Source organism: Sciurus carolinensis, chromosome 4 (genome assembly GCF_902686445.1).
Source record: "Sciurus carolinensis chromosome 4, mSciCar1.2, whole genome shotgun sequence".
Classification (NCBI taxonomy): Eukaryota; Metazoa; Chordata; class Mammalia; order Rodentia; family Sciuridae; genus Sciurus; species Sciurus carolinensis.
Window position 1 is genome coordinate 163,169,311 of NC_062216.1, and position 24,547 is coordinate 163,193,857.

Genomic DNA, 24,547 nt, shown 5'->3' on the forward strand with positions numbered 1-24,547 from the left:
GTGATTTACGTATCTTTATGTTTGTTCTCTGCACAAACCCTGGTGCCTTTCAAACGACAGGCTGAGGCCTACTCCCGTCCTGCAGGATTTTGCTGGGCCCTGGGTTTCCACTGGGCCCCACATACACTGACAGGGCGTGCAGAGGTGTCCCAGAGTGCAGAGCATGTGGCCAGACAGACTCAGGTTTCAATTCACCCCAGAACCTCCTAGCCACGTGATCTTGGGAGAAATCACAGAAACTTCTCTCTCAGTGGCTCTTCCTGTAAAGATGGAGAGACGGTCCCTTCCCTGTCTCTGTCCTGAGGCTCCCGTCAGAGCCTGCAAGAGACAATGAAGGTGGTGTTTTTCTGAGAGTGGCAGCCACACCAACATACACTGGCTTCCCACCTCCTGTCCATAGGGTCCTGCAGGACTCCCCCACAGAAGGTGTCATCTTTGAGTGATTCAACTGGGGACAGGATTCGCAGTCCCAGCATTGCTGACATTTTGAGCTGGAAAAGTTTAGCAGCACCCCTAGCTCTACCTACAGATGCTAATAACCCTCCCAATCTGTGATGACCAGAAATGTGTCCAGGGCTTGCAGAATGTCCCCTGGGAGGCAAAATCTCCCCTGGTTAGAAACTGTGGAACTTGAAAGACATGAGCTGGGACAAGTCCACCTCCCTTCTTCCAGTCTGTCTCTGTCTCTCTGTCTCTCCATCCTCCCAAAGATGTTTAACAGACACTCAGGGCCCTCTGAACATCAGGGCCAGGAGGAGCACAGCCAGAAGCCTACAACCCGGGCTGGAAGAAGGTGGAGTGTTGCTGGGGGTTTGGGTTCCATCCCATCACTTATCTGCCAACCGAGGACCCCACCACCTTGTCCATCACCTGCCATCCTGACTTGGGTCAGGGCTAGAGCATGTAGGAACTGAACGCTCCCTGGGGGTCAGTCAGTGGTTTCCTCTCGCTGCCAGCTCTGGTTGCTGTGTGGAGGGAGCTAACGCGCTGCCTCGGCTCAGCTCAGCTGGGAACCGCGCCTTCCCAGTCTGGCAGGGACATGGGGTGGTGCCACCTGGGTGGTCACCAGTGCCTCCTTTTACAAACAAGACTGAGATCGCGAGCCCCCTCGGATTTCACCGAAAGGGACCCCGTATGGCTTCACCTACCGTCTCCCTTTTGTGAATAAAGAAACGGATGCTCAGAACCTTCAGCCGTGTGCTCTGAGCCTCAGAGGTAAGGAAAGGAAGAACAGGATTCCATCCTTTGTCCATCTCATCTGAGGGCTCAGCCCCGCCCACCACACAAAGCTGCCTTGAAAGAAAGAAACTTTCCCTCCACACCAATGAAATGCTATCATACTATAGAGTAGTAATAAGAACCATGAGAGGAACCTGCTCACTGTCAGAATTGTAATGTCATTCCCCGTTAAACACGCGGAGGGGTCGTTCAGGTGAGGAGGAAAAGAAACCTTTTGATAGCAAATAAGTATCCCAGGGATGAGGGTGAGTCAGGAGAATTGGGTTGCAGAGAGCAGAGCTGCTTGGGAGCCAGAGAGAAATTCAATTTCCACTTCGGTCACTTGGAAGCCACATTGGGCACCGCACCTCCAGAGGCAGCAGACAGCCCACTAGGCTACTGGGAGGGTAAATGGGGTTATATATAGTAAAAACCGTGGCAGTGTGTCTCATTCTCTCTCTCCTCTCTCTCTTTCTTGCTATATATGGGGGTGGGGGGGCTACATATACACAATATGTGCATGAATATGTAGTATACCTATAAATGTATGCTTAATACATAGGAATTATTATTGTTACCTTGATTATTTGGATTATGAAATACTAAATTTCATGAAGGCTTTTAGAAGAAAGCAAATCTAACTCTGAATTGATCAGAAACCACAAAACAGAGGGGTGGGGAGTCAGGTCTCGGGGTGGATAATGAGATAAGGGCGTGGTCGGCTGGCTGGACAGGAGGATGGTGAAGGGATGGTCAGACAAACAGACAGGCATGGCCTACAGATCCCACTTTTGGACACAGATGCGGAAGTGGCAGGAGAGCCATGGTAAATGTGGAACCTTGTATATTAATTATTTGGCCCCATCAAAGTCACCCGCAGGGACCACTAAGCAGAGAGAGGAAAAGAGAGAGTGAGAAAGCTCAGCAGTGCCAGGTTAGGAAGGGGCTTGGTGCTGCCTAAAGACTTTGGCCTTCAGCCCATAGACATCGAGGAGCCTGGACCAGGGAGAGCAGAGGGAGCCAGGGAGAGACCAAAGCAATTGTAAAGAATAAGCAAATTAAGACAAGTAATCAAACTCCGGTTCTGTCCAATAAGTGCAAAGTTTGGGGCTCCTGGCACTTGGCTGGCCCAGCCAGGAGAGGCCCCACCTCTTTGCTTCCGCTTGCTTTTCCTGGCAGCCCCAAAGGGGCAGGACGAGCCGTCTCCTCCCTGTCTGGACAGAAGGCCGGCCCTGAGGTGCGGTGGGTGGGAGATCACTGGTGCAGTTCCATTTTAAACAGGCCAAATCCCACCCGCAAGCGCATGAGAGGAAACTCAGGTTATTGCTCAGGGAGGAAAGGAAGGTTCCAGCAACCAGACCACGGGAGGGCAGAAAATCCTGAGAGACCGACTTTTGTACCTGAGAAAATCAATATGAAAAAGTGCTTTAGTCCCGAAAAAGCATGTTCTGATTGTCAAGTCCAGCTGGGTAATAGGTGAACGGGGTCAGGTGGAGTTATGGCTTTTAAACCATGTGGATGTAGGTTATGGTCACAGTTCTGCCCCTAAGAAATGACCCACTTCAACTCTCTGTGCCTCGGTTGCTTCCTGTGGTTATATAATAAGAAGGCTTACTCCCTTCTGAGGGAGGACAGAACTCAGTCATACATGGGAAGCATGAGGCAGCTGAGATCTCGGATCTGACCTGCGAGAGTTCATTTTCCTTCCTTCAAGGTGTTTTCAGGACTCTCAATGCGACCCCTGGTGCCCCACAGTGGACCCTGCTACATTCCCTGCTTGGTGCTGCGCTGTGATCTCTGCCAAGTTCTTCCCTTTAGAATTCCCAAGGCCAGGCTTGGCAGGAGACCGGGGGTGGTGGGCTGGCTCCACTGTAACCAGCAGCACCACCCTGGCAAGGAGCTGCGCCGGCAGGAGACCCCTTGGGGAGGGGGATTCGGGGACCAGTGGTGCCCACACTCACTTCTGCCACCTACCCGCTGTGTGGCTTCCCGCAGGACACTGTCTCTCCAATCTCAGTTCCATCTGTTTTTACTTTGTAGGATAGAAGTGAAATTTGAATGTATCCAGATAAATAGCCAGGTGGTGTCCTGTCGAACACCGCTGTCCTCCTGCACTAGGCTGCATCTATCCTCCATCTGCAAGAGGGCATTTGGGTGGTCTCAGTTCTTATAGGACCCCAAATCTCTTCTCCAAGACTTCTTTTTTTTTTTTTGTCTACTTCAGATAAGTTCGAGAGAGATTTACTGAGCATAGATTATGTACCTGGGTTCTTGGAGCATCACTTTTGTATCTGAATGTATGTCCCCTGCCAAGCCACCACATGCTAATGTCACAGATTGTGGTTGTGTGTGTGTGTGTGTGTGTGTGTAAGAGAGAGAATGGGATTGATTAGACTTCAAGCTGCATCAGGTAGAAATTACATCTGTCTTTAATCACCACTGTAGCCCTATCACCTAGCACATAGTAGGCACTCAATGAATTTCTGCAGGATAAATAAAGAGACCACCCGTGTTCCCAATGAGCTCAGTGTCTACATGGAGTGACAGGCAGGCAAACTAGTAATTTCAAAGGAAGCTGAGAAGCATCACAGTAGACACACAAGATGTGGTGCTGAGAGAGGAGGCAGCGGGCACCTCTCCCTACCAGGAATGGGGGAGCTGCACAGAAAGGGTCCTGAGCTAAATGTTAATATGTTTATGGCAAAAGTTGGGAAAGGATTTTCCAGGAGGAAAGACTTGCCTAAGCTAAGGCAGGGGGTGTGACTACAAGATGGCTTGGGATCTAAGGTAGACCCTGGAAGGAGATGAGGCAGGAAGGGGCTAGCTCAGAGGACCCTGCCTTTCCAGTTTGAGCCCCATGATCAAGCCTGAGGCACAAGCCAGCACTTTTTGCATGAGTATATGCCACCACGTCTTGCCTGGCAAAGACAGCTCCCAGATAAGACGGCACAAAGGTTAGAAACTATGGACATAGTTAGGCTGATTGCGAATTCCAGCTCTGCCACTTATACGCTGCGTGAACCTGATGAGCATTAGTCTCCCCCTCCGGAGAGTGGGAGAACTTACTCATAAGTAAGCTAATCCATCTGAAGTGCTCAGCACATGCTCGGCATGGATGGCTGCCGACTATTGTCATTGACCTCTCTGGGGCCCAGGCTGTGCGGCTGTCATCTGCACATCACCATCTGTGGATGCTCTCTTATGTCACCCTCCAAGCTCCCTGAGAAAAGGGGTTTGTGGAATTCTATTCCAAAGTAGGTTGTGCCATGGAGAAGCTTCCCTAGGGTGTTAAAGGTAGACTGTGTGGCACCTACAAACCCATTCGGGGATGTCAGCTGCCTCTCTTCTTTTTCAAGGGACAAGACTATGTGGCCAGACTGGGTCTGAACCAAAGGAAGCCATGCCGGTGCACGAGTCCTGCTGTGCGTCCGCCCCACCCGCTCCTCAGGAGACTGCTCGGGGTGGGCTGCGAGACTCCTTCCAATCTAACAGATGAGTTTTCAGTTTAGCATAACAGCCAGACAGAGTTTCACAGTGAAGTCATCCAAGTCAATTAAAAGGCATTTTCCCCGCTGTGAGTGGAGAAGTCTCTTGCTTCCTTCCAGTTTGCTGGGATGTTTCAAAATAGGTTCCGCCCTGGGTTAATTAATAACCCTGGGTTCCTACTGAAATGCAAAGACCTGAGCCCAGTGTGCAAGCACAGCCCCGGGCTGGGGCGGCTGGCAGGGCTGGGGAAGCCCAGCGGGGGCTTCTCTCATCAGGGAGCGGGCCAGACCCCAAGTGGTGGAGACAACTGCAGGGCTGGCTGAAAGGGCAGAGCGGCCGCCAAGGCTGGAGGGCCAAGCAGCAGGGCAGGGTAGGGAGGGCAGGGTAGGGAGAGAGATGGGGCGCACATGGAGGCATCTCAGGGCAGGAGATGGCACAGGTTGGGAGAAGCCATGAGGGAGGTAGCTTGGCCTGGATCAGGGCAACTGGCGGAATCGGGTGGTGGATACCAGGAGGCCGGCAGTGGCTTACTTCCTAGGGATGCCAGCTTTCAAGTCACGTGCTTTCAAGTCACGTGGGTGGGAAATGCTCTCCATTTTAAAGCACACAGGTCAGCTCCTCGCCTCTGTTCCCAAACGCCAGTCACAGGGATGAGGCTGGAGCTGGGATGAACACCACGGAAGGCCGTGCAGGCAGGCATTCACTTGACAGCTGTGGAGTCTTCTCCAGAGCCTCCTGCTCAAGCACACTGTTCAAGGATCAGGCATCTGATGTTCCCCACCAAATCCAGAGCTGAGTTTCTCAGCCTCGCCTCATGCCACCATGCCTGTGCAGTCCCTTCCAAGCCCCCACAGGGTAGCACACACATTCAAAAATGAACACACAGCTTCACTACTCCCAGGCTTGGATGGCTCAGCCCACACACCCGGAACCCACTACCCCAGGACACAATTTCTGGTTGCAGGCCTTGCACACAAATCGGCCCTCGACAGACCATTTTCGCTCTCGTTTTCCTGTGTCTTCCCCCACCATCGCTTCTCCTGCACTATAGTCCGAACTTTTCCCCATCTGTGACGAACTCGGATTTAAACCATGCTGTTTAGCTGGAAGGCCTGACGTGCACATCTGCCCATCGACGCTCCCTCAGTGCTCCTCAGACCCCATCTGTGCCTCTGCTTCTCTGGGAGGCCTTCCGGAGAAGAGCACAGGGCTGGACAGATCCCTATGACAGGGCTCACCATGACGTATGACAGTCCCCAGCTGAAGGACTCTTCGAGGGTGAAGGGCTCTGTCATTAAGACCAAGGACAGAGCAGGGGCTCCGTAAGTGCCTCTTGACCCAAGGAGCAGGTTAGATAAGACAAGTTCTGTTTATCTTTTACGACAAATGCCTCGAGGAGCTAAGGTCTTGTGTTCTCCTCTAGGGCGTCTGTCAAATTTCCACTGGACTCTCATTAATCTACAGTCCAGTGGTGCAGGGCCAGGGCAGGGCAGGTGTTGACGAAGAAGGAGGCAGCAAGGAAAAGCGAAGGACTCAACAGTCTCCAGAGGCCAAGAACTGTGGAGCTGGGCTTCCTGACGCGAGGGAATGGACTCCTTGACCTCACCCCTCTTCCTTCACTTCGCTGTGCAGAAAATAAGGCCTGTGCCAACCCCCATCCCTGCTGGGACAGCCTCTGCAGCATTCCAGAAGAACTCTTCAAGATCCAGCTTGGGTGCTCACAAGTGGCAGAGCTGAACCAGGATGCCAGCATCTCCTCTAGGGGAAAAGACAAAGGGGCTCGAAGGACCAGCCACCACCAGACCATGGGGTGCCGTCACATTTGGGATCACTGGGGCTTGTTCAGCTCTGGCCCTCCCTGGCTGGATCTCTCCTTTGAGAGAAGCAACTTACAGGAGGAAAGATTCCTCTTGGCTCATGGTTTCAGTCCAAGGTCAGTGGGCTCCACTGCTTTGGTCTGTGTGGGGTCAACTGTCATGATGGACAGTGTGGCAGGGCACGTGAACAGGAGGGAGGGAGAGGGGACAAGAGAGAGGGGAGAGCAAGGGACAGGTGCGACAGGATCCCGGGGCCCACATCCTCCAGCCAGGCCCTGCCTCCTCAAGTTTCCACCACCTCCAAATAGTGTCATCAAATCATGAGTCTGTTGATGGATTAATCCACTGATGATTAACCCTCCTGATATAATCTCTTCTCCTGTGGACATTGTGACACTGTGGACAAGTCTCCAACTCATGAGCCCTTGGGAGACAGTCGAGGCCAAACTGTAACAGTAACTCAGTCTCACAACTCTATAGTTACTTATTATTGTTATTGCATAGGGTACGGGGAAGCTGAAGCCCAGAGAAGTTAAATTACTTCCTCAAGGTCACTCAGGAGTTCAAACCCAGCCCAGCTGGTTCTAGAGTTTGAGATATACTATTCATATAGGTTGGAGACATGTAGCTATGCTCAAAGACAATAGTGAACGCAACCCTTTGGGAAACAAAGAACAAACACAACTGTTAACAGAGGAACTGCAGCACTAAGCCAGAAACATCGGGTGATGGATAAGAGCCATCAGAGCTGGTCAGGAAGAGAGGAGTTTTTTTCCTAGGAGAACATCACATATGAATTTGTAATTTATCCAGCAGATCAAAACACCAGGGTGAGATAGGAGGGGGTTGTGGGATTTGTACTCCAGAAACCTGAGCCAAGAGGGGAAAAGCAAAAAAGCTTTCTGAAGACAAATTCAAGAACAACAGATATTCTGATAGATCTACTTTGTTTAATACCTACTTTGGTTAAGCCAGACCTGGGTTCAAATCCTAGCTTCACTACATTCTTACTAGCCATGTGACCATGCCTGAGAAATTTATTTAAGCTCTCTGAGCCTCAGTTTCCTCAGCAACAGGCATGCCATGGAGATTACATGAGTTATTTCTCAGGAAGAAATTAACAGGGCACACAGCATGCAGTAAATGCTCAATAAAAGCTTGCTAACACCACCATTGTTATTGCTTCTCTATTCTCTATCGTCTTCTCCAGTTGGTGAACTTAGGTAGGTCCAGGGAGCTGATAAACCACATTAATCAAGGCATGGCATGGCTCCTCTGATGAGTTATGGTTCAGCTAATATGTCCTAGGATCCCACCTGCCTTTTTTTTTTTTTTTTTTTTTAATTCTTCCAGCTGGTTCTTAGATTTGAAAAGAAAAAGACCTCCATGGAGACCTGCACGCTTTTAAAAATAACACAAAACAGAACGTCTGAGGTCAGGATAAGCCAAGCCAAACAAATAAATCTTGCAGGATTGTGTTAACAAAACAAGGTTTACTGGATCAGAGCAGCAGAATTCTGCCGGACTCAGCCCTGCACAGAAACGCCAAGCTCTGGCGAATTTCAAACACAAGGAGGTCAAACAGGAAGATCAAATTCTGGAGCACTTCAGAGTTCAGCATGGATGTCTGGCCAGGAACCAAGAGCGCATTCTATACAGGATGGACCCCAGAATCTACGGGTCAAGTAGAGTCCTAGAAATCCAGACCCGAAGAGTCTCGTGGTTCATATATGCAATCTCTACGGAGGGTAGTTTGCAAAACCTATCAAAATTATAAATGTGCTCTTGAAGGTTGTGTTCTCTGGGATGCAGACTCTGAGGTGGATATTGGCTTGGGAAGTTCATTAGGAAGAGCCCTGGGCACCACCATTGTTGGAAGGGAAAGAGAAGGAAGGGGTCAGAACCGCATGGGGGAAACCTGGAGAAGCCACGATCCCAGCAGAGATCTCTGTCAACTCCCCCAAGACCTCTGGAGATGGCATGGCCTTTCAGGATTGTCTGAAATTGGGGTGAAGTGATCAGGCCTTTATATCATAGGATAAAACTGCCCCCAAGAAAGAGATGTGGCCTTGGGCAAGGCAGCTCTCTTCGTTCTGAGTCACTTCCGAAAGAGGGTGATGGCTGAGGTCTGTCTTCTGGAGTGTTCCCAGCATCCAGGGTGGGGTGGGGGGGTCCTCTATTCCTTAAGTGCCCATAGGGTCCACTACATGCACTGCTTTTGGAATGTGTTGTTCTATTTCCACGAATGAATCCTACAGATACACTAATGAATATTTGAACAGGCTTAGCATTGTCTGCAGTGGTAAAATCATGCAAAACAAATTGTCATATGACAGAAACCTAGAATGAGCTCTGAGGGAACCAACTCCAGGGTGCATCAAGTGAAAAGCCGGCTTCCATGACTTGGGAAGGGCGTGCGGGGCAGCCCCGCCGGGGCAGACGGTGCCAGCCTCTCTTCCTCCCGCAGGCTCCGCCCAGCCTTCTCGGTTTGCTCTTGCACTACGGGAACTGGAACCCCCGAATCGCCACTTCCCAGGTTCTTTCGCCACCTGGCTCCTGTTCCTTCCCACCGAGGGGAGGTGTTCATGTGGGAACTGAGTTAGGGACAGGCAGCAAGGCACAGGCGCATGACCACCAGCAGCAGGAGAGGAGCGGGGAAGGCCCGGGGCACCTTGGAGGCGGGCGCGCGGCTCTTCGGTGACCACAGTGGCAGTATCAACAGCAGCAGTGGTCGGGACCACAGTGGCTGGAGGATTTCTGCGGCTCTGGGTACTAGGACTTTCCCTTTGGATCCCTTTGTAATCGATCCTGATTAAATCCTCCCCCAACATACCGAGAATGGCTTATGTTTTTCTGACCCACTGACCTTTATGAAATGCACACACCTGTGTTGAACGTTGCATTGGAAACCCCTTCAGAAAATTGCCTGAGAAACCCGTGCCCGTGGTTAACTACGCAGAAGAGCCAGATGGGTGAGGGCAGCAGGCTTTTCTCCAGGTACCACGTTGCACCTTCTCATTTCTAACTTGGAATTTGTCACTTTTACTCCCCAAAATAAATAAAAGAAAAATTAAGAGAGTCCTTTTTTTTTATCTTATAAGGTAACGAATTTCCTGTGAAATATTCCCTGGATTAGCCATCTGGTATCTGCAAAACCATTTCCAGCCCAGGAGACTCCCTATCTACCAAGGTCACAGGAATGTCCCATTCAGCATTCATTAGCTCACTCAATAGTTCGTGTTTACACCAAGTTGAAATCCATCTTTGCATTGTCCCTAAAGAAAGGGGGACAGCAAAACACCTTGTCCCTGAATGCCTCTTTTTCTGTTTCTAAAAAACCCAGCCAAGTTAAGGGAACAGTAAGAGCCAACCCAGGTCAGAAAGTTCAGATATGTATTATCCCGAAGGACGCTGGCTTTCCCTTAAGCACACAGGGAAGAAGGGCAAGTGAGCATCATCTCTGGAAGGCGACTTTCTTGCACATACCCAGGGAAGTCGCTCCTGGGGATGCTGGTCAGGCAAACAAACAGAGAAAGCTCACGCTGAAGACATCCCTGCTTCTGCAGACTGATGTATAAGACCCCTCTCTCAGTGGGGACCAGGGTGGAACGTAGGGCACTGTGGAAAGGACACAAGCTCCTTGTCCAGCCATCTGCCCCAGGACAAAGCATTGTGAGGGATGGAGGCCATGCTTGGAGAAGCATCTTGAGAGACAGAGGTGCTATCTGCTCAGCCTGCCGCTCTTCTGGAACGGTCCCAGACCTCTTGTAAGCTTTCCCCAACAAATACTAAGTCCCCCACACTGTGTCTGGTCAAATCCTCTGGCCTCTCCAACCTACCCCCCTGCCCTGGCACAACAGAGTGGTGGACATGACAAGTCCTCTAGGATTGTACCATTAGCCTGGATCAACCCCAATGAAACAAGATACAGTTAACACTCCTCCGCTATCACTCACTCATTTCTGCCGATTGTTTAACCTTTCTGAGCCCCAATTTCTTCACTGCCAAATGAATATGGTTGAAGTACCCATCTTAATGTGTTGTTGTGAGGCTGAAATAAGTTTATGTGTGGAAAGCGCTTTAACCAGGACACGTTGGTTATTGTTCTTGATATCAGCAATGTGGAGAATTTCAAACATTTTTGTTTTATTCGAGGTTCTGGCTCTGTCCCATGAGGTCCTCAGGCACTAACTTCTCAGACTGCAAGTCTACTTAATATTAATCCATTCATTAACCTCATTTCTAAGTCCCACAGAGGACTGACTTATGCCTGTGGAAAGAAAAACCTTTGCCTCAAATATAAACAGAGGAGAGTTTGACATGCCAACCTCCCTGGTCTGATCCTCTCAGGCCCTCCTAGAACACTGCTGTGAGGACCCCACAGAGCCAGCAGGGCATTCTGGGTAACAATGCAAAATGATGCACTGATCCCCGCTGGCCTCCCTGGGCATCTTGATTCCTGGCTGTGTAAGAGCCAGGCCAGCAGATTTTGAATTGAGGGGAAGAAGGTAGAGAGAAGGGTGGAGGCTTCCTTTAGGCCAACCACAACTAACTCTTTCACCCTGTCCAGCAAACCCCAGACAGTGCAATTATCTGGTTAATTTGGCCCTTAGTTGAGAGACAGGCTCCTAAATTCAAGGCCCGCTTAGACAAAACAGTGGCTTCCGTCCTAAGCCTTTCCCCAAATACTAGAGGATGCATGTGAGATTCCGGGGGGAGGGGGTCACTTATGTGACCCACCCATTGATCCAGATGGACAAAGAGAAGAGATTCAGGCTCCAAGATGGGCTTGGGAAAATTTATCTTCCAGAGAAAAATGACCAAATGACCTGCTAATTGGTTTCCTGGCTAATTTACCTTCTGGTTTCCATGGAGAGGCATGACCGGAAGCAAGGATGACTCAATTAGCCGAGGTTTCCCAGAATGACTTCAACCCTCCTCGACCAGCTGTGCATCTGTCCCCAGGGCCCCTGCTCTTCTCATGACAATCCCCTCCCATGCTCCTGCTTAAAGATCTTCTACCTACAAGTTGGACCAAAGGCAGGGCTGAGATGAAAGGGGGGTATGAAAACGCGCCCTGGGGTTGCCACAGAGGGGACGAGACTGGCCAACTCAGCTGGCAACGGAGCTTTTACCAGATGTTTACGGAAAACCCAGATTTTTAAGGGAAGATTAAGGCGCAGTGATTTATCATCCTTGGAAATCTTCGAGCAGCCTGGAATCTGTGGAATCTGTCAGTTATTCATTCTGCAAGTATTTCCTCTAGCTCCCATTTGTGCCAGGCCCTGTGCTACCAACTGAATGGGATCAAACAGTCAGGCTCCCCACCCTCACGCAAACTATGCATCCTGGGGACTTGGTGCAAAACTCAGATAAGAGCCAGGAGGAGCAGTTGAGGTGTTATGAAAAGGAAGAGCCAGGTGACCTGAATTAGACAGGGCTCAGAGAAGGCGTCCTTGAGCAAAGGACTTTAACACTTTTAGAGCTCAAATTGCTTTTTTTTTTTTTTAGAAAGATCACTCTAGCCTTTGTATGAAAAATAAATCAGAGCTGGGTAGAAAGTGGATTTATGAGGCTGTGGATGAGGGTCAGATGAGTTCAGCTGAGGGTCCGGGGAAGCAGCTTGGGGCAGAGTGCTTGCCTAGCATGTGCAAGGCCCTGGGGGGAGGGAGGTAGCTGCTCTAGGGAATTATGGGAGGCAGAGGCAGGATCTGGCAGGTGAATGGGTGTAGCGGTGGAGGAAGAGGGAGGCATCCAGGAGACTGTGCAGATTTGTCCAAGGAGGAAGGTAGACAGTGGCACTTTTCACTGAGAGAGGAATTAGGGAGGAGGAGCAAGACAGGGGAGGAGAAGACAGTGAGTCCTGTTTTGGAGTCAACCAACTGGACGCCCCCCACTCTGCATCCTGTGCTTCTGGTCTCCTTCGCTCCCCCTGCCTCCACCTCCCCTAGTCTCCATGCTGCCATGTCCACTTGGGGTTCCATTCCTTCTCCAGTCCATTTCCCATAGCATTCCCTGCTGGAGGCCTGACTCCCTCGGTTGGTAGTGGCCTCTGCTGCCCAGGGCACCCTGTCTGACTCCCTTCCCTGGCCTTCTGTGCTGAAGTGCTTACCTTACCTCCCTTCCTAGACCACAAGCTTTTTAGAGACCGGGTCCCTGATTTTATCCTCCTTCCCTACATGAGCTAGCTAGCACAGTAGACATTTGACAAATATTTGCAAAATGAACAAAAATAACCTGCTTTTTTGCCATGAAGGGAAACCAGTAGACATTGGACCAACTTGAAAGCCACAGGATCAAATCGAAATTCAAACTGGAGGTGCTTTGCTATGAAGCCGATTCAATTTATGCTCAGAGGGCTTTTCTCTTCCTTTGCCACACAAAGCTCAAAAAGGACAGGGGAAGAAAAAGTCGTGACCCCCGCCTGGGTGTTTAAAAATTGTTCTCCCAATTAATTTCATACCAGGTACCTCGTCTCTCTGACTTATCGCTTGCCTTTAATGACGATGAAGAAGAGGAGGGAGAAGAACAAGGAGGAGGAGGAGGGGGGAAGGAGGAAGGGGAACATTCAGAAGTGCCAGTGTGTGCTGGGCACTGTCCTAGGCCCTCTCTGGGCACTAGCTCCTGGGGCCCTCCCAGCAACCCTGTGAACACAGGTTGGTGCTGGTATCTCGGCAAGAGTACAGGGGATGGGCTGGAGAGAGTTTAAGATCTGCCGGATCAAGGCCACACAGTTGGTGAGGGGTGAGGGGATTCAAACCGGGTGTCCGTCTCCAAAATGCTGGCTCCAGCGTGCTGTCCTCAGGCCGCACGCTGCGGGTGGCAAGCAGGCTGTCCCTGAGGGACGGAGGAGGCCCTGCTCTGGACTCAGGGGACCACACCCAGTCTGGAGCACGTCCGTGTTTCTTTCCACATAGAACCCGGGGCCTGGATATTATAACCGGTAATAACGAGAGCCAGTATTCTCCATTCTGTTCTTTCTCGAGGTTCTAGACAATTTAGTCCCAGCAACAATACACAGAATTGAGGCATAGAGATTAAGTCATCTGTTCAAACCTGAAAAGTAAGAACCTCAGGATTCAAACACACCATCCTCCCAGACTAGACTCCCTGTTGCAGTAGTTCCAAGGAGACGTCTCCAGGACCACAGGGAACAGGTGGGGGTAGAGATGGGGCAGAAAATTTTCTGGGGTCTCCATACCCATTGACATCAGAACAGCTCAACTTGTCTCTATTTATAGAATGAGCTCCTACTTTGTATTTCCTTTGAAGAAAAGTTCTGCTGCTAAAACAAAAAAGTTGGAAATTACTGGACCAAAAATAATTCTGGAATTTAAGGAGACTCCCAGGTATAAACCAGGATTTTTCTGGCAATCATAGTTCATTTTGGCTCTAACAGATGGGATCAAGTTTGCTTCTGAGAATGACCCCAGCTTAGAAAAGGGCAGGCAGGGTGGTCGTGCTAAAGACTAAGCTCCCACCTACCTGTTCCACTCGGATCTCAATCTCTCCATTCACCTTCTTTCCATGGAAATACTTCGACCTGCAAGGAAAGGAAGAAACCTACTGAGTCAGGATGCAGACAGCTTTACTCTTTTCTACCCGAGGCCTTACCCAAGAAGTGCCTGCCGCCTTCCTCCTCATCCCCCTTGATTGATGACAGAATCATTATTTAGAGGCAGTGTGTGGTGGATGGAAAGAGAGTGGTTGGAAGACGGGAGATTGGAGTTCTGGTTCTGCCAAACCACTTGACCTCCCTGTGTCTCAGTTTTATCCTCTGCAAAAGAAAGCTATTCATTGATTGGTTTATTTTATTTTATTTTTTTCATAATAACTAAGCTATAGAACCAACCTAGGTGCCCTTCAACAGATGAATGGATAAAGAAATCATGGCATATGTACACAGAATATTATTCAGCCATAAAGAAGAATGACTTTATGACTTTTGCCAAAAAAATGGATGGATCTGGAAACTATCATGCTAAGTGAAATAAGCCAATCCCAGAAAACCAAAGGCCAGATATTCTCTCTGATATGTGAATGCTAACATACAATAAGTGGGGAGGGAAGAATAGAAGTTCAGATTAGACAAAGGGAAATGAAGGGAAGGGGGATGGTAATAGATAAGACAGTAGAATGAATTGAATATCACTTTCCTATGTTCATATATGAAAACACCAACAGTGTAACTCCACATCATGTACAACCACAAGAGTGGGATCCTGATTAGAATAAGTTATACTCCATGTATGTTTAAAATGTCAAAATACATGCTACTGTCATATATATTTTAAAAAATAAAACTCCAAAAAAAGGGGAAAGCTATTAATAGGTGTGCTATATATTCCTAAAGTTAATTTTAAAAATTAAATAAGGTGATATTTAAAGACACAGGATTCAAGATTGTAGATTAGAAGAAGGCTGTATTTCTGGTTGCTCTGGCTTGGGATTCAGGTAGTGGGGGGTACTCCTTCTTGGGGAGGTAAGTGAAAGAGAGAATTCACAGAGATTCAACGCTGGACAGTCAGAGAGTCTTAGAGACTCAGAGAATCGAGGGCTTTGAATAAAGAACAAGAAAGAGTCCCTTGGAGCCGGTCCAGCTGTGGCAGAGGTAGCAGCCACAGTGCTGTTCAACACTGCGGGGAAGAATCACAGAGAAAGAGGGAGAGGGCTGGGGGAGGGAGAGAGGGTGAAACACCACGGACAGATCTACATGGAAAAGCACACAGACTAGAAGGGCAGCCTGAACCGAGCCCACCCCAGGGCTGTCGGTGAACCCGAGTTTGGGAAATGCTCTGTAGTTCTCAACTGGCAGGTGCAGAGTGGAGCTGGGAGCCACCTCGGGGAGGCCACCCTGCAGCTATTGTGGGGTGGACTGAGCAGAAGGTGAGGAAACAGGCACAGAGAGGACTGTAGCCAGGTGTCTCGTGTCAGAATAAGAGAAGGGAGCACAACTTTCCCTTTGATTCTGGTGGCTCATGTGACCAGAGGAGGAGGGTCAGGAAGCTGATGAGGCAGGTGTGAATACTCTCGGGGCAAACCTGGGAAGGCAGTCTTCATGGGCAGCGGAGTGTGGAGAACTGGCTCCCTGCCCCGGGAGGAGAACTCTTGGGAAGCTCCTGAGATCCACTCCCAGCAGAGATCAGCATTGCCTGGCCCTCGGGGTACGTGGATCTCAGCTCTCTAGAGCAGGTACTGCCCAGCAAAGCTCCGAAGGCCTCTCAGACCTAAGCCCCAGCCACCGGAATTCCCTCATGGATCATGCAACAGCCCCTCCCTGGGAGCACACGAATCTGGTCTGTGTGCATGAACTCCAATCAAGGGTCCTTCCCACTTCCTCCTGCTCAGACTGATAAGGAGGGAAGAAGAGAGTTATGTCACTTGGTTTGTTGTAGGCCACTTGAGCTGGCAGCTCAGTGAGCAACAACCGGAAAAAAAAAAAAAAAAAGGGAGAGGTTAACAATCCCCAGCCCCCGCATTCTCTAAAGAGTCCAAGAAGAAATAGAAAGGACAGGCGGGCAGGCAGGGATCCTTCATTCTTATTGACCTTTCGACCACCTCCCTTTAGACAATTCTTTTGTTTTTCATTAAGAATCTTTTCCTTTCCCTTTTCTTTCTTCTTTTCTGTTGGTGTTCTGATGTGTTGACTGGTTCATTGGATATATGTATACATATACTTACATGTTTCTTTGTTTCCTCATTTTTAGCATTTTTTTATGCTTTTTTTCCTCTTGCAATGTCTTTTGAAGGTTAGGGTTTGGGTTTGTTTATTTGTGTTTTGTTTTGTGTTTGTTTCTCTTCTCTCCCAGTAACAGCTAAATTCTTCTTGTTCTCTCTCCCCCTTTACTTTGTTTTCCGATTTTTCTCCTCCTCTTTTATAATCATTGTGGGCAACATCTCTCCTGCATTCTCTCTGTTCACATTTGGAAGCATTCTAAACCTTCTCATCATGTTTTATTTCCTATTAATGAACTGTATGTATTTCTACCATCTTTTAGAACTATTTGGTTGTACCATCTTTTAGAATGATAGCTCCTGCCCCCACAGTTAATGTTACTGCAATTATTAGTCCTGTGGATGATACAGTTGACACCTGTTTACTTTAATGCTAGTTCATGGTTAGTTATTATTTTTGCTCTTAGCAATTGCTGACCCAACCATTCCTGTTTTTGTGGTGACTAGTGTTGTAGATGTCATACTAGGCACCAGGTATTTATTTTTAATACTGTATATTGTTTGCTTCAATTGTTGCTATTATTGGTTTTCCCCTCTTCCGTGAGGTGCTAGGAATCTATAGGAACACTACAAGCTCACAGGGTAGAGACTCTGTGGCTGAACTAAACCTAGCCAAAAGACAGCGCACCTTGCTCCATTCATAAATTAACCCCACTCAAACTTCAGCTGTATTTTAATACAAAGGCTAGAAGAAAAGCTAAAATCCAAGCTAATAATGTGGCCCCATGCAGGAATAATTAGGGGTGGGCCCTCAGGTTCTACTTACAGACATTCACTCTTACAGCAAAAACAGAGACAAATAACACAAAGGCTATGGATGCGACACCTAAAAGGAGGTCTTAATCTAGCTAACTCTTGGACACTTTGGCAAGTGGAGGTCATGCCTTAAAAAGGTCCACACATAAGAATGGAAGAGAAATCCTTCCCAATGGATGCATAAAACCCAACACAGAAATCAAAGAAATATGAAAAAACAAAGCAACACAATGCATCCTAAAGTTCATAATTCACCAGAACTGACTCCAAAGATATTAAAGCAGATGAAATATCAGAAAAAGAATTCAAAAGATGTTTATAAAAATGATCAATAAAATTCAGGAGAACACAGAAAAACAACTACATGAATTTAGTCAGTCAGTACAGGATATGAATAAAAATTCAATAAGGAGACAGAGATATTAAAAAGAAAAAACAGAAGTCTTGGAAATGAAAGACATAATAAATCAAATAAAAACATTTAGTTGAAAGTCTCTGTAATAGAGCAGACCATGCTGAAGACAGGTTTTCAGAGATGAAAGACAAAGTAGCCAACATTAAACATTTGTATATTATTAAAGGAAAGAAAACAAGTAACAATGACCAGAATTTGCCAGAACTCTGGGGCAACTTTAAGGAACCAAATCAAGAATCTTTGGAATTGAAGGAGGTTGTGAGATACAGGATAGTGGAATGGATAGCCTCTTCAGGGAAATAATAAGAGAACAAATTCCAACTCTTGAGAATGAGATGGCTATCCAGATGCAGAATGTATTCAAAACCACAGATAGACAAAATCAAACAAGAATCTCTTCATAACACATTATAATTAAAATGGTTGACATATGGAAAAAGGATAGAATTTTAAGAGCCCCAAGAGAAAATGTCATGTCACATTTAGAAGCAAGCCAAAAAGAATTACTTTTGATTTCTCAGCACAAACTCTAAAAGCCAGGAGGGCTTGGAATGATGTGCTCCATGTCCTGAAAGAAAATAACTGTCAACTAAGATTGCTATATCTAGCAAATCTTTCCTTCAGAATTTAAGAATAAATAAAAACCTTCCAAGATAAGTAAAAACTAAAAGAATTTATGACTATGAAGTTGGCACTACAGAAAAGAGTTAAAGAAATATTCTATATGAAAGAAATTAAAAACAAATCCCAGAGCTCACAAAGGAACCTATCTCATATGAACAGTAACTAAGCAAATGAGAAACAGGACCAAATTAAACATTCGAAATAAAGCAAAATGGTGGGAATAATGAATATCTCTCTACAATAACATTAAGTTTAAATGGTCTCAACTTTCCAATTAAAAGACATGGACTGGCAGAATGAATTGGAAAATGAAATGAAACTATATATTATTTGCAGGTTCCTCACATTACAGGCAAAGATAGTTACAGGCTAAAAGTAAAAGGATAAAAATTGATATAGCAGACAAAAGGAGGCCAAAAACAAGCAGGGATAGCTACACTCATATCCAACAAGGCAGACTTCAAGGCAAAATTAATCAAAAGAGACAAAGAAGGCCATTTTATACTAGCAAAAGGACTATCCAAAAAGAAAATATAATGATAGTAAATATTTATAGCCCAAATGTTGGTGCATCTAATTACATAAAACAGACAAATTAAGACTCAGATAGACCCCAGTACTACAATACTGGATGATTTCAACACACCTCTCACTAAGAGATAGGTCATCCAGACATAACTCAGTAAAACTCTTTGGACCTGAAAAATATTACAAATCTGGACTTAACAGACATCTCAAACTATTTAATCCAACAATAGCTTGAACACATGTCACATTCTTCTCAGTTGCTCATGGAACCTTCTCTAAAATAGACCATATTTTAAGTCACAAAGAAACCCATAGAAAATATAAAAAATTGATATAATTTTTGCATTGTATCAGAACATAATGAAAAGAAATTATAAATCAAAACAAAAAAATCTAGAGAAACTACACATGAAGATGGAATAATACATTTTTGAATGATGAACAGACAAAATCAGAAGAAAATTTTTAAAATTCTTAGAAATTATGATACAAATTAAAATAGTGATACAAGATACCAGAACCTCTTGAACACTATAAAGGTGGTTCTAAGATGAAAGTTTATAGCTATGAGTGCCTATATGAGAAAAATCAGAAAGATTCCAAATATACAAACTAATAATGTATCTCCAGGCCTTGAAAAAGAAGAAAAAAACAATTATAAAAACCAGTAGAAGAAAGGAAATAAATAAAATCAGAGCTGAAAACAATGAAATTGAGAATAAAAAACTACAAATGGTCGACAAAACAGAGTTGGTTCTTTGAAAACATAAACAGCATTGACAAATTGTTAGCAACTAACCAAAGGAAAAAGAGAAAAGACCCAAATTAATAAAAATAGAGATTAAAAAGGAGAAATCATCACAGATAACACAGAAATCTGGAGAATAATTAGGGACTATTTTGAAAATGTACACTCCCCAAAATGGAAAATTTAAAAGAAATGGCTACATTTCTAGACACATATGACCTGCCAAAAGTGAATCAAAGGGGCATAAAAAAAACTTAAAGAGACCAATAACAAGCAATGTGATAGATACAGTAATAAAAAGCCTTCCAACAAAGAAAAGTCAAGAACCAGATGAAATTTTTAAAAAGTAATGCCAATTCTCCTCGAATTATTCCATAAAATAGAAAGGGATGAAACACTTCCAAATTCATTCTGTGAAACCAGTAACACCCTCATACCCAAACCAGATAAGGACACATCAAGGAAACAAAACTACAGACCAATATCCCTGACAAACTTAGCAAATCATATTTAAAAACATAGTAAGAAGATTGTCCATCATGACCAAGTTGGATTTATCTCAGGGATGCAAGAATGGTTTAACATAGGCAAACCAATAAATGTAAGTCATCACCTAAACAGAATTAAGGACAAAATCACTTAGTCATTTGAATAGAATCACAAAAAGCCTTTGGCAAAATTCAGCACCCATTCATGATTTAAAAACAAACAAACAAACAAAACAAAACAAAACAAAAAAAAACACTGAAGAAACTAGGGTTAGGAGGAACCTACCTCAACCTTATAAAACTTAGGTCTGACAATGCAAAGCCAACATCATAGTGAATGTGGAAAACTTAAAATTATCTCTATCTCCTTTGAAATCTGGAACAAGACGGAAATCCACTCTTACCACTCCTATTCAATATAGTACTGGAGAAGGAAATAAAAGGGATAAAAATAGGAAAGGAAGAGGTTAAATTATTCCTGTTTTCAGATGACCTGGTCTAATACTAGTACTAAAAGATACATAAAGCTTCACCAAAAGACTGCCAGAGTGAATAAACAAATTCAGCAAACTAGCAGGTTGCAAAATTAACATACAAAAACCTGTAGCTTTCTTATATACCAATAGAGAAAATAAATCAAGAAAATAATTCCAATCACAACAGCCTTAAAAAAAAAATACCTGGGAATAAATGGAGCCCAGTAGTCGAAAGACCTCTACAGTGAAAACTATAGAACACTGAAGAAAAAAATTGAAGAAAACATAAAAGATGGAAAGACCTCCCATATTCTTGGATAGGCAGAATTCATAGTTAAAATGGCCATTCTGCCAAAAGCAATATATGGATTCAAAGCAACCCCTGTCAAAATATAAATGACATTCTTCAAGGAAGTAGAAAAAAAAGTCCTAAAATTCATTTGGAAGAATAAAAGACCCAGTATAGTCAAAATATTCTAAGCCAAAAAAACAATGCTGGAGGCATCCCAATACCTCAAATTATACCACAGAGCTCAAAAATACTACAGAGATACAGTAAAAAAAACTGCATGGAATTGATATAAAAACAGACACATAGACCAATGGTACAACAGAAGACAGAGACAAACTCACACAGATACAGTTATTTGATCCTTGAAAATGTGCTGAAAACATACATTGCAGAAAAAATGTTTTTCAACAAACAGTATTGGGAAAACTATTTATCTATATGTAGAAAAATAAGAATAGACCCTATCTCTTACCCTGCATAAAAGTCAACTCAAAATGAATCAAAGACCTAGGAATTATACCAGAAACTATGTAACTCCTAGAAGAAAATGCAGTGTCAACACTCCAACATATAGACACAGGCTACGACTTTCTTAATAGAACCCCTGAAGTTCAAGAAATTATGCCAAAAGTTAATAAATGAGATGGCATCAAGTTAACAAGCTTTTGCACAGCAAACAAAATAATTAAAAGCACACTGAGAGAACCTTGAAATGTGAAAAAAGTCTTTGTTAGCTACTCTTCTGACATAAGATTTAGATCTAGAATATATAAAGAACTCAAAAAACTTACCATCAAAAAAACCCAAATAACACAATTAACAAATGGACAAATTAACTAAAAAGAAGAAATACAAATGACTGACAAACGTGAAAAAATGTTCAATACCCTTAATAATTAGGTAAATGCAAATCAAAACAACTCTGAGATTTCATCTCAGTCCAGTCAGAATGACAGTCATCAAGAATACAAGCAATAAGGGCTGGGGATATAGCTCAGTTGGTTGAGTGCTTGCCTCTCAAGCACAAGGCCCTGGGTTCAAATCCCCAGTACCGCAAAAAAAAAAAAAAAAAAAAAAAAAAAAAGAAGAATACAAGCAATAATAAATGCTGCAGAGGATGCAGAATAAAAGGAACACTTTTACATTGTTGGTGGGATTGTAAATTAGCACAGTCACTATGGAAATCAGTATGGAGGCTCCTCAAAAGACTAGGCATGGGACCACCATGTGACCCAGCTATACCACTTCTCAGTATTTACCCTGAAGAATGAAAGTCTTCATACTATGGTGATACATGCATACCCATGTTCACAGCAGCATAATTCACAATAGCCTAACTATGGAACCAGCCTAGGTATCCATCAGTGAATGAATGTATAAAGAAAATGTGGTGTATATACACAATGGAGTTTCATTCAGTCATAATGAAGAAATGAAATAATGTCATTTTGTAATGGTTAATTTGAACTGTCCACTTGATTGGATTAGGAGATGTCGATGATTAAGAGGTTTCTGGGTGTGTCAGTGAGGGTGTGTCTAGGAATGATTGGCATGTGGGATAGCCAGCTGAGGTGGAGACCCCCCCCTAGTCTTGGACTAGGGTAACACTGTCGATCCTTCTTGTTCTGGGGCTTCTGCCTCCTGGACTGCACAGCTGCTGGTTCCTCCAGCTCTCCAGCCTGCACATAGCCATTGTGGACTATCCAGCTTTTGGGTCGTGTAACCCAATCTAATAAATCCTCTTTTTATTATCATGCTTCCTGTTGATTCTATTCCTCTAGAGAACCCTGACTAGTACACCTTTGCAGGAAAATGAATGGAACTTGAGAACATTACATTAAGTGAAATAAGCCAAACTCAGAAAGTCAAGGGTTAAATGTTTTCTCTCATATGTGGAAGTTAGAGATGAAAAAGAAAGGGAAAAGAAATGGTGCAGGGAGCATTTTATGAAAATCAAAGGGAAACAAGTAGAGTAGAAGAAAGGAACCAGGGGAACAGAGGAGGGAAGGGAAAGGGGAAATACTGGAAAATGATACTGACCCAATTCTATTGTTATATTGTGTGCATGTGTAAATATGTAGCAATACATCCTTTATTTACAACTACAATGCACCAATACAAAAATGGAATAAATAAATGATGTAGTATCACTTTACATTGTACCCTATGCACTTCATCGAGGATGAAGTATTGATCTACCCCTTCACCAGTTCCTGTAATTGTCCCTGTGTCTGGTGCAGCAATTATCATGGGTCCCTTTGTTCATTGGTCATTCTGTTCATTCATCCATTCATCTGCCCACTCACCCTTCCTTTGACTCTCTTCTACATTCCTCTGTCGCCCCTTTTATCCATAAATTGTCTTACTATCTACCCATTGCTCAAAGCAGAAATGTGGAAAATATTCTTGTGACCTCTTTCTCCCTCCCTGTTTCCATTGACTTTATATTCTACTTATTTCTTAAATCTATCTGCTTGCCCATTGATTCCCACAAGCACCCTATCCTGACCCATAATTCATCTTTTCATACTCTATTTCTCTTGCCTATGGTCTATTATAACTATAGCTAATTAGAATGAGTATCTGTGTTTAATGCCGACATGATAACACGGTTCCTCAAGGTCAGGAAATACCTGTCCTATTCGTCATTCTATTCCCAGAACTCACAAGAGTACTTAACCCCCAGTAGGAACTCAATAAATATCTGTTGAATAAATAAATGAGTTCAAAGAGGTTTAACCTTTTTCCATTTAAAGCTTACTACTGTCTCCAAATGTAGGCATTTTTATTTCTATTCTATAAATGAGGAAACTAAAACCCAGAGAGACTTAATACTTTGTTGAAGGTACTAGAATCCAGGTCTTCTAATTCTATATTTATAATTTTATTTGATCCTGAAAAATAGAAGCTAAAGTTTGGGTGTGTTATGGTTTGTATATGAGGTGTACCCCCAAACACTCCTGTCAAAGCAGGAATTATTCAGAGGTACAGTGATTGGATTGTGAGTTGTAACCTACTCAGTCCATCCTAGTTTGAATGACTTGGTGGTAACTATAGGCAGGTTGGGCATGTCTAGGGCAGATGGATCACTGGGGGCATGCCCTGGAAGGGTGCATCTTTCCTGTGGCACCTTCTCCCTTCATGTTCTCTGCTTCTTGACCCCACTATGAGCTGAGTAGCTTTCCTCCTTGGGCCCAGAGCAATGGAGCCAGCCATCTATAAACTGAAACACCTGAAACCGTGAGCCCTAAATAAACTTTTCCTCCTATAAGTTGTTCTTATTGGGTATTTCAGTCACAGTGATGCAAAAGCTGACCAAAACAAATTGATACCAAGAAGTGAGATCACTACTGTGACCATGCTGACAATGTGTTTCAGAAAACTTTGGAACTGGTTTAGAGAAGAAAATTTTAAAAGTTTAAATGTGCAGGCTGGAAACACCTTTAGAATTGTAAATGGAATTTAATGGGTAATTCTGGTGGGAGCTCAGAAGATCATAATGGCCATAAGAATGAAGACTGTGCCCATGAGATTTCAGAAAAACATGAAGACTCTACTGTGAATTGGTCTAGAGGCCATTCATGTTATATTCTGGCAAAGAACTTCTCTACATTTCCCTCATGTCTTAAAACTTTATTGAAGGTTGAATTTTAAAATGATAAACTAATGAATCTGGCAGAGGAAATTTCAAGGCAGCTCAGCATTCAGTCAGTAGCATGGATATTTCTGGCAGCTTTTAACTGGGTTCACTATGAGAATCTGTAGCAGAAGGCATAGTTAAAGAATTTTTTAAAAATTTGCAGTTTGAGTAGAATAGTGCATGTAAAGTGGGAGTCAAGGAAGCTGTGCTTTTCAAAGAGATTATGATCGCTAAAGAGATGCTAAATACTTTACACAGTGACACTAGGAAAGATGGGTTGAGGACATCTCAGGAAATGGCAAGACCTACTGTAGGTTCAAGGAT

At 44.8% G+C, this 24,547-nt stretch overlaps 1 protein-coding gene across 2 annotated transcripts in view; it reads right to left on the bottom strand.

The window, feature by feature from the left end:
• Syn3 (synapsin III) overlaps window positions 1–24,547 on the bottom strand; it is a 429,043-nt gene that overhangs the window by 350,290 nt on the left and 54,206 nt on the right. For both annotated transcript variants that reach the window (XM_047550762.1, XM_047550761.1), the window contains exon 3: window positions 14,007–14,064. In XM_047550762.1, coding sequence (XP_047406718.1) covers window positions 14,007–14,064 — 58 coding nt within the window. The remainder of the gene's footprint in view (window positions 1–14,006; window positions 14,065–24,547) is intronic.